Source organism: Strongylocentrotus purpuratus, unplaced genomic scaffold (assembly GCF_000002235.5).
Source record: "Strongylocentrotus purpuratus isolate Spur 01 unplaced genomic scaffold, Spur_5.0 spur5_contig_866, whole genome shotgun sequence".
Classification (NCBI taxonomy): Eukaryota; Metazoa; Echinodermata; class Echinoidea; order Camarodonta; family Strongylocentrotidae; genus Strongylocentrotus; species Strongylocentrotus purpuratus.
In genome coordinates this window covers 2,885,699-2,896,651 of record NW_022145575.1, presented here as the reverse complement: position 1 = coordinate 2,896,651, position 10,953 = coordinate 2,885,699, and the positions used below count along the sequence as shown (strand labels likewise).

Below are 10,953 nucleotides of genomic sequence, written 5' to 3'. Positions count from 1 at the left end.
AATTTCAGAGGTGTAAGAAAAGATTAAGATTTGGCATGTTAAGAGGGAAGTCATGGGTCTTTATATAGTCTAGCTCCATTCAACTTTAGTACCCCTTGAAATTAAAGATCTACTCTCTGTATAACCTGTAGACAAAGTTGATATATGTGCTGAATCAACAGTTATATTAAAGTGAAGTAATAATTCTAAATTCCTCCCTCAATCCTGCTCTATTTTCCTTTTTCCTCTCTCTTCTTGTTTTTTGTTTTTTGTATTCCTATATTTTTTGTGTTTCATGCACCCCCTGCCCATGCCCTACGTAGAAATATGAAAGTGGAGAAGATCAATTATGGATTGAAAAAAGTGTCAGATGAATCATGATCTTTGACTTTTGCAATTTCTCATGTTTTCATGTTCTTCCCTTTCATATTAGAACCCTGCATTAAAATAGGTTCATTGTTTCCTGATTGTCTAATATTAAACACATTTTACCTCAGATAGAACAAAACATTTGAAAAATCAAGAGACAGCGAGGTAGAGATAGAGAGATAAAGAAGGGGGAGTGAAAATTAGTGCACCTGAGAGAGAGAGAGAGAGAGAGAGAGAGAGAGAGAGAGAGAGGGGAGAGAGAGAAGAAGAAGAAGGAGAGAGAGAGAGAGAGAGAGAGAGAGAGAAGGCCTAAAGTGAGAGCTTCAGCATGCTATTAGATGTCAGAAGGAAGACAGAGTGACAGGGGAGCAGAAAGATAGAGTGAGCGATAGATTTTCAGAGACTCATAGGCAGTAAGAGCAACAAAAATGGACAGTCCAGAAAGAGAAAGTGAGTGAGTTTTCACAGGGAAGAGTACATAGAGATGTAGTGGGTGTGTAGACATCTTTGTAGCAAACCCATAACAAAAGGAATTCTCTTTTTTAGGGTGCATTTTTTACCCAGCATTACCACGGTAAGCTATATACAAGAAAGAAAAACAACAGGCAACAATAACTTGTTATATATATTTTCATTATCAATTTAATACATAGATCTTTATGTTCTAGATCACAATTCAAAATGACAGAAACATAAAAGTTTTTATTTCAAGAGTGCTTCTTTGGTATGAAAGACAAGGTAAGATATTTTTTAAATTAAAAAATAAGTAACATTGCAAACATGAATCATATGACTTCTATCAGCCAACGGTGGAAAATGAGTGTACATTTTTAGGAAGGTGGAGCAATGACACGTTTTCCAAGATTATAAGCACAGAACTGTAATTTCTCTTAAATTTTGAATGAGGAAAAAACATTGAACGTCTGTTTTCAAGGTATCAGGGTAGCACCAATTTATCGATATGTCTTGGGGGGGGGGGGGGGTTCACAAAGACTAATATTGACTTTAAGTTGGACTTAACTTTGGCAGGCCCTTCATGCCACTGTTTGCTCTCACTGTTTACTGGCATTGGTCTCTCAAGGGATGTACAAATCATGGTCACAAATCTACAGAATTTATGTTTTTTGATAATTCATTATTGAAGGAAAAAATATTATCCAAAGATCTAAATGGTGAGAGCAAACAGTGGCATGAATGGCCTACCATATTTAAGTCAAACTTAAAGTCAATCTTAGTCTTTGTGAAACACTCCCCTGGTTGACTTATGTACAAAACTAATGATTTCAGGGGGTGGGTATAGTTATTCAAGATTGTCATAAATATCAACAACCCTTGTTGTTAATGTAATATCAGAGAGAAAAGTGCAAAATCATCCATAATATTGATCACACAATTCCTTTGCAACTTACTTTCTGATGATTAGACCAAGGTCTAAGAGTACAAGAGATTTTGACAAACAATCCATTAATATTACATATCAAAGTCTTCTTTTTGTATCTAGTGTATTGTATATTTCAACACACAAAAAATAATATCTGGATTATCTGCAAAGCACTTTATAGAGACAGTATTTTGTACCAAGTGCTACATGTATATAGATCCAGATTATTATCATTATTATCTTGCAATTTCGAATGATTGGGATTGGTTTTGTATCATAGACCACAAGAAGCTGAAGAATACTTTCCCCTCAAATTCATGCAATGTGACAAAACTGCCAATTACAGGAACACATGCAGGTATATTTATAATATATTGCTCAATGTTTCCGACTGCAACCAAGGTTTGGTAAGTCCTTTATTACATGCAATGATATCATCTTATAATACATACACCCTGTATTTGAAGAATAGGACTAAAGACAGACGATAATGGAACTTCAACTTTGTAGTATACCAATCAATTCTTTACTGATCTTAGAGACAATTGTAGATCTTTTACATACTAGGTAGGACTTGACACCAACAGGCGCCCGGGGACACATGGGCACCCACAATTGGCTGAAACAGAGACCACAATGTTATGGATTTAATTATTACTTTACATATTATTTTCAGTAACTGGCCTTGAACACAAGGCAATAAATAAATATCGGACAGCACTTAATATTTGCATAGTTTGCACCATGGGATAACCCCCTCATTTGATTGTAGAGGGTCCATTACAAGTAGTCCAAATCAGAGTGTTCAGTCAAGAGAAACGTTCAACTTTCTTGCAGACATCTTGACCTGTACGAAGAAGGAAAAATAGAAACCAAAATGATAAAGCCTTAATAATAGAGTCAAATTTTACTAGATGTACAGAGTATTTCACAATTATTACTGCTGTTATACAGTACATTGTATCAGCTAATATTCAAAGTAATTTATAAATGTAGGGTGCATATTTGGGATATCCTATCTGGCACTGGAGAAGGGATATGCCATTAGACGTCTGCCGATAGCCAAAACGTGTGAACACATCCCATACCACTATGGTGCTTAGACTTGAGACTTGTTTACACATATGCCATGGTAAACTGTGGCAATTTCTTTATTAAAGCACACTTCAGCATACTAAACTTCACATTTTTGTATTTTATATTACACAGTTAAGCAAGTACAGAGACCTACCCTCTCACGATTCCTTTGCTTGTCCCTCAGCAGGGTGCGGACCATCGCAAGCTGGTCAAGCTCCTCCCTCTTCCTGTCCTCTGCATCCTCCACCTGTCTCTTGTATTCCTGCCGATGACCTTCAAGGCCAGCTAATCTTTTCTCCAGACCTTTTATTTCATCCCTCAGATGCTGCTGTTTCTGTGATATGTTGCCCATTTGTTGCTGCAAAGTAGAAAAATAATATCACACATAATTTAGATGAAAACTAAATGGATCTAGATTATGCAGTCGAAAAATGATGCCTCCGCCATAGAGCAATTTTATAAACCAAAACAGAAGCAATTTTAAAATTTAAGTTTGATTGTAATCCATTAACAGGTTCTTAGAATATTATGATTACAAGCTATTTTTCATATACATGTATGACCCTTTGAACTTTGACCTCATGACCCTGAACGGACGGATGGACAACCCCAAAACATAATGTCTCTGGCTACTTTGTAGCGGAGGCATAAAAAGAAGTGTTCTTTCAATAATAAAGATCCAAGTGGCTTTGCAAGGATGGCAAGTACCTGGAGATCTTCATTCTGAATTTATGGTATTGAATATGAAATTAAACAATAGCTAACATTGTGTTTGAAGAAAAAAAAACTTCGAATTATATGTTATCTTTATGTATTTAAAAAAAAAGTATTCCAATTCTGTGAACATCCCTACATATTTTATGTACAAATATTCATGCTACTATACTCTCAGTTTAGCTTATATTTACATTTGCTAAAGCAAAATCATAGCTTATAATATCTTATTCAAATGTCTTTTAAATTACTTAATTCCATGAAGAAGAAAAAAAATGCAAGCTTCTACAAATTGTCTCGATTTCATAATAAGAAACAGAAGATATTTTGTTAACTAATTTTTGTTGAGGAGTTAACTATTACACTATATTTTACCATACTCTCTTTGTCTATACGAACATCTTATTATTATGTATGAGAGTTGTTTCAATAAATAATTTTAAAACAAATATTTTCAAAACAAAGCTTCTACAAATTGTGAGGACACAAACCTTGTGTTTGGCAATTTCTTGGTTTTGTTTCTCCACCCTCTCCACTACATCTGCTTCTTCACTCTCCAAAGCTTCGCATCGGATACCAAGTGATTGGTATTCATCCTCCAGCTTCCTCGCTTCTTCTTCCGGGCTCATCTTCCTCCTGCTACGCGCAACATCGACCTTCTCACTTCCTGCATCCTTACTTTCTCTCGTCCTTGCATTATTATCATTATTATTGAACCCTCTAGTAAGATGCTCGGTTCCCCCCTCTGGTCTTGAATGGACTTGTCCCTCATCTGCATATTGAGAAGGCGTGTATTGTTGAGTTCTGTGGCTGTCTGGGTAGTGATTGGTCGAATGAGTTGAGACGTGATTTTGATTGACATCCGAGGGAGTTCTGTGATTGGTCAGTGGTTGAGAGTGGGAGGCAAGAGGGCAAGCTCCAGAGTTGGGTCTCGAGGAGGAGATGATTTCTTGGAGAGTTGAATTCAGTGACGTTGAGGTGACTGTAAATAGTAGAGAAAAGAGCACATTGATTTGATGGTTATTTCACCTGACTGCTAAGAAAGCATAAATGCTTGCAAGTAAGCAACCGGACGGCCAATGGCTTTAGGTCTCTCCGAGGTACCTGGTACCTGATGCCTTACCAAAGGGCACTAGCACATCGTCTTGGTTTCGAACCCGGGTCACCAGATTACTAGACCAGAGCTCTACTGACTGAGCTATCGCGCCTCCTACAACCATTACATGTATGTTTAGTTGTGAAGCATATACTAGGTTTATACAGTCAGTGAAAATGAGAGCCACATCCATAAATCAATATTAATATTATGCTTTAGTATTAAAAAAAAGAGATTAAATCATCTGCAATATAAAATCTAAGTGAGGGGGTTCTTTGATCTTACCTCTCGTTCTGCAAGTTGGGCATTTGATTCTATCTTCTGCACATGCTTCGCAGAGGGTGTGTCCACACGGAACCAGGAGAGTTGCAGAATGATCAGGTGGTATCTAGGTGGGAAATAGACAGACGGCCAAACAAATGTAAAAAAGGGTTTAGAAATTCTTGTGTACATTGCCTCACTATCAACTAATTGTTTTCTTTATAATGATAATGTAAATTTCCAATTTTCCCTCTAAAAATCTCATCTCCTCACACCAGCTTCCAAGTTATATTGATGGTAACATGTTTTTGTGTAGATGCATTAATATAAAGTTTTTTTTCTTCAGTTAAATCATTAGAAAATGTGAATTTCAATAAACTATTTATATAAAATCAAGAATATGAAAAATACAATATTCAGAAAATAGTATCAAATCTTCAAAGTTCATACAAGATTTTGTGAAATGTCATGCATGCAATATGATACAAATCATATAACCTGGGCAAAGGCACGGGGAAATCAAGTTTTGGGGATAAAATTAAAAAGGGAATTAATGGGATAAAGATATATAAAGCAATTGATAAATAGTGAGGCAATGACATCACAAATTGAGAACTGAATCGGCAATGTGTATAGTGATTTTCTATGTTCCATAGTTTTTCATACTGTAAACAAAAATCATAACTTCCTCATTGGGCTCTGTTTCTCTTGTTTTTTGCATCTATTTGAAGCAAATTATTTTTGGAGTGGACTTGGCCTTTAAGAATGGCAATTTGAATATGAAATGAAGCTCTTGTGCTCACAGACCCTACCATTAACTGCTTGCATTTACAGCAGTGATGTCCTTCAATGTATCCTTCTGGCTGATCATTGGGTTCATCCAGGACGTTCTGAGGATATCCTGATTGGCGAATCAACTCCTGTCTCTCATCCTTCATCTCTGCCTTCACCCTGGTAGCAATCTGGTCAGCTAGCCTGTCAAAGGCATCTGGATCCAAAGAAGGTTTTGGCCGTGGTCTTCTCTCCAACGCGCTGCCGTCAACCTGACTGGACGTCTGGCTATCTCTCACCATGCGTTGGTCATCGACTGTTTGTTTACTATGGCCTAGGGAATGTGTTGACTGTACCCCTCTCGTACTATCATAGTCCCCCATATCCCCCTGTAGTCTCCTGGAACTTGTCTCACCACCCCTATCAGAACCTTCAAAGTTATTCAAGTTTGGCTCCGAATGGAACCTATCCCCTAAATCTCCTCGGGTAGACCGAACATCAGTCCTCTCCCTTGTACCTAAAGAAATGCTGTCATTATCACCCACCCTTCTCTTGTGATCTGTCCTGGCTGATTTATCTGGTTGTGATGATGATGGGTAGTTCCTACCAGAAGGAGGACGTGACCCTTCGCTAGCAGTACTCCTTGCACTTGAAGGCCTGGATGAGGAGCCATTCCTCTTACTAGCAGCTGATGATGATGACGCAGATGGACTCTTCTTTGCGGAATTTGTCGCACTCCGAGCCGGGGAAGCCGATCGTGTTCTTAGTGTCTGCTGCTTGGTGGATGGTTTTGTTGAATTTTGAGTTGATGGGGGTTTCTTTTTAGAATTGCCCATACTCCAGGACATCGTTTCCGACCCTGAAAATTAATTAACATTAATTAACACATTAGATTCTCCCCATTTTTTCTTCTTCACACTGCTTGCATTCTTTAGATCATCTTTGTGATAGGCTGCATAGCCTTTTGAAGATTATCTTTGGTACACATGTTGGAGAAGTAGAAGAAGGATATAACACAAGTTTAGTGCCTCATAGCAGACAAGGTTCTCACCAGTACATAATAACAATAATACATCGCATTTATAATGCGCCTAATACCTGTTTCTAGGTGCAGTATATATTATTACCCCGGTCATCCGATTCAGGCTTACCCCCACACAATGTATGCACATTCTCCACTCCCTGGGGAGCATAAACTCAGTTTTATGGCAGGACCAAGGATTGGGGACTTCACACGAGAATTACCAAGATGTAATTCTCCCTAAAGATATCAGGAATAATAGTAAAACTTTAAATGTATTCTTGTGACATGGGCATAAACTCCTTGATTCTCCCAAAACCCTTCCCCCCCCCCCCCAACCTCCTCACGAGATGATGAATGTGGAGTTCACTTAGCACTCAATTTAAACTAAGCATAAAAAAAGTCATGCTGACCTCTCAGATATAAAGAGTGTGTCTAGAAGTAGATGCAAAGAAACAAGTTTGATAACCAGAAGATTGTAAATTGCAACATATACATTGAAATATTTTTCTTTCCATGGTTTATAGTAGTTCTTACACAAGGAGATGAAATAAAGCATACGTACTGTAGCTCTGGGAAAGTGCAATACTCACCTGATTTATCATTTGTCTGAGCAGATTTTCTGGCACTCTTGTCTCGGCCCTTCCTTTCTCCACCTCCTTCAAGTGCTTCACCCATGCTCTCTCGACCATCAATGTTTTGAGATCGTTCTCTCATCCAATTGCTCTGCATTCTCTTGATCTCACCAACCTGTAAGAGTTACAAATGATTTGAAGAAATAATATAATTCAATTTGGTATGCAGTTGTTTGGAAGATGTTCTACACATTTAGCAGTTCAATGCACTGGCAATTGTTGTAAGGTGAAGTGCGCAAATCATGTCTTCTGCTCTGTACCTGTATCCTGTGGACATCGTACATTTGAAAGGTTGAGCAGGATAACCTGAAGTCTATAACCTTGTATATCATGGAGTGAAGCAAGTGGAATGTTAGGGATTGATAAAATGCAGTGGCTATAGACTTTACCAAACATGATAGACCTATGACACATTTCATTTGCATGCAAGGAGCAGCAGGAGGAAAAGGAGACCTAGAAAGAGGAAAAGAAGAAGAGGAGAAGGAGGAGAAGAAGGAGGATAAGAAGAGGAGTAGCTAAAGAGGAGGCCATGCATAAACTGTCAACAGGAATTGTGGTAGCACAAATGATCCAAACATTCAATTTGCATGAAGAAGAGGAGGAAGAAGAGGAGGAGGAGGAGGAGGAGGAGGAGGAGGAGGAGGAGGAGGAGGAGGAGGAGGAGGAGGAGGAGGAGGAGGAGGAGAAGAATTGAGAAGAAGAAGAAGAATTAAGAAGAAGAAGAAGAAAAAAAGAAGAGGAGGAAGAAAAAGAAGAAGGAGGAGGAGAAGAAGAAGGATTATAAGAAAAAGAAGGAGAAGCAGAAGCAGAAGCAGAAAAAGAAAAGAAAAAGAAGAAAGAAAGAAATCATTTTCGGCATCAGCCACACACACATTTTTCAGTAAGTGGGACCGTAGTTAATTCATTGCGAAATGAAATAAGCGAGTGATGATAGTCTAGTTATTTAATTAAAGTTTAAAACTCAACACACTGAATCGAAATATGTTACCTTTTCCGTTAAACTTCCTTTTAATCTTCCAGCCATCTTCTTCGTGTTTCTAGACAAAAGGTGATTCCAAAGATAACTGATCAAATTTCCAGCAGTTTCTCGTTCTCGTGAGCATACAATGCAATAACACAAACAGAATAATATACAGCGCGCGCGGCGCGCGTCGTAAGTAAATCGGCGTCGTGCGCCCATGGCAACTTTGCATGCCCCTCCCACCAAATTCAAGTGCAAATATATTTATAGAATATAGTCTAGTCATATAGAAATTACAACCTATACTCAAATGTCTCAAACTGGATAGATATTGATTCCAATCATTACATCAAATTATTTACCACATGTACACTTGAATTGCAAAACTGATAGGTTTATTGTGGACATGCGTCCTCTTGCCTATAGAAAAAAAAACCTATATGAAACCATCATTGTATAATTAGTATTGCATTGTATTTATTTAACTTCATTGATGTACATCAATATTGACATATAAATCAATTTACAATGCAATGTAACAAATCAATATTCTGTGTAAACATTTATATCATATAATTCAATTTACAATACAGTGTATATAGGAAAAAAGAAGGGAAATTATATATATACAACAGAAACACTCTGTATATACTTTCTCCTAAGCCATTTTCATCCCGCGGTTTTCATCAACGCGAACATATAAGTTGTCTAGGTTTTTCTTGCTCGAATAACACGAATGGACATGTATTAGTTACGAGAAACTGCTTTCAATACTCGCGATTTGTGATTACAGGCCAATAATATAATACAAAATTGACATGATTTTATGATTACATGATTATAATACAAGAAATAGCCGATTCAACTTTAACTTACCAGAAAGAGTAGTATTGGAAATTCGTTTTATTACAATGCCATAAAACATTGGAATTCCCTTCCCAGTGGTGTAAAAGAAATAGGAAACTATGATCATTTTAAGAGGAAATTAAAGGAATACCTAATACTTGACAGTCAGAGAAGAGAAGTGAATGACATGTTATATGATTGAAATTTTATTCTTCTGTCGGTTCATACTTTTTCATGTTGTATATACTTATGTTTTCGTACGTTATAGAAATTCTACAAATTCATCATTATTTTCCTCTTCTTCCTTCTCCTCTTTTTCTTCTTCTTCTTCTTCTTTTTCTTCTTGTACTTAATATCATTTCTATCATCAGTTTAATGTTGTTATTATTATTATTATCTTTAATAAGTAGTTCTTTTAATTTTCTTATCTGTCTGTAAATATTACTATTTTAACTTATTAATTGTATACATAATTCTGTAAGGGACCCCACTGGAAATAAGCTCTCGAGCTTTCGTGGGTTATCCTGTTAAAGCTGACTTATTTTTTATCTGTTATTATTGTATATTGTTGTATGTTGGAAGCTTGTCGAATAAAAATCAATCAATCAATCAATCAATCGACATACATTTTCAAAATGAAATATCAAAAGTGATTCACGCATCACTATGTAATTCCATTACTCAACCTTATCACTTCGGTTAATAGCCGTTACATGCACGCATACATCCAGTTCGTCTACTATACCCAATTGGTCTATTCCCATATGGTCTACACCCAGCCAGTCTCCACATGGTCTAATACTCATTTTATCTACCTGTCTAATGACCATTTAGGCTAATATAGTCATTCGGTCTATAACCTCCAATAAGTCTACTACCTACTTGGTCCATTTGTCACCCACACACGCGCGCTAACGTCTACAAAGATATGCGAAAGAATGGAGAAGAGGACCGAGAGGGAGAGAGAGAGAGAGAGAGAGAGAGAGAGAGAGAGGGGGCAGAGAGAGAGAGAGAGAGAGAGATAGGGGGGGGGAGACCCGTAACTAAAGGGGGGTGTGGGTGCGTATGAACCGCCGTTCCTTTTTTTTATTTTTTTTTATCCCATGTGAAATTTTTTATTAATAGCAAGTACGTTTTTTTGCAGAAGTCTGATATTATTATTCATATTCATTATCATTGTTATACAAATTAGGTTACAATCACAATACAATTATGTCTGCATCGATATATAATTCTTAGTCGTGAAAATGAAAAAGAAAAAACGGTTACATGTACGTGCGCAGTATTGATTTAAAGGTGTCAAAATAATTTCCAGCTGTACACCAACTCACAATAATATCAGGGCATATAAATTCATTGTTCAAATACGCAGTCTATTACTTCTCATTCCTGTTATAACAAGGAGATTTCCCATTGCTATGGATGAACGTTAATCACACAAATAATTTCTACTTTTGTAATCGCTTTATGATATCAGGGAGTACGTGATAGACAAAGTCGACTGTTTCAAGGAAGTTTGAATTTAGTGATCAAGTGGTGGCTGTCTGGTCGGACGAGATTGAATAGTATTCTACATCGAGATTGACGAATATCCTTGGATTTTATGATTTTGATATAAGCAATGAGGTTTAATCCGTGATTTGAGGAGTAATGTCTTAATGAAGGGCACTAATAAATCGAGTCGGTTTTGTCCCGAGACCTCGCATTTGCCGTATACGAGACCACACAATTTTGAGAGACACGCTTTTGTATTATTTGAGCCATCATGGATTTGACACACCACTGTGACTGAATAACACCTGCGTTACACCAGTCCTATATCTCTGTTGAGCAAAAGTTTTA

The 10,953-nt window shown here is 37.1% G+C and overlaps 1 protein-coding gene across 2 annotated transcripts; it reads right to left on the bottom strand.

Moving 5' to 3' along the window:
- Window positions 1-1,530: 1,530 nt before the first annotated feature.
- On the bottom strand, window positions 1,531-8,414 carry LOC105437582 (golgin candidate 2-like). 2 transcript variants are annotated; one of them, XM_011664358.2, is made up of 7 exons: window positions 8,293-8,414; window positions 7,263-7,419; window positions 5,690-6,507; window positions 4,902-5,004; window positions 4,012-4,502; window positions 2,961-3,164; window positions 1,531-2,576 (listed from the first exon to the last, which is right to left on the bottom strand). In XM_011664358.2, the coding sequence occupies exons 1-7, from the start codon at window positions 8,326-8,328 to the stop codon at window positions 2,535-2,537; spliced, it is 1,851 nt and encodes a 616-aa protein (XP_011662660.1). In that variant the 5' UTR covers window positions 8,329-8,414; the 3' UTR covers window positions 1,531-2,534. The 2 variants fall into 2 exon arrangements, with proteins under 2 accessions (XP_011662660.1, XP_030830483.1); XM_030974623.1 differs by having other exon boundaries at window positions 6,194-6,507.
- Window positions 8,415-10,953: the final 2,539 nt, after the last annotated feature.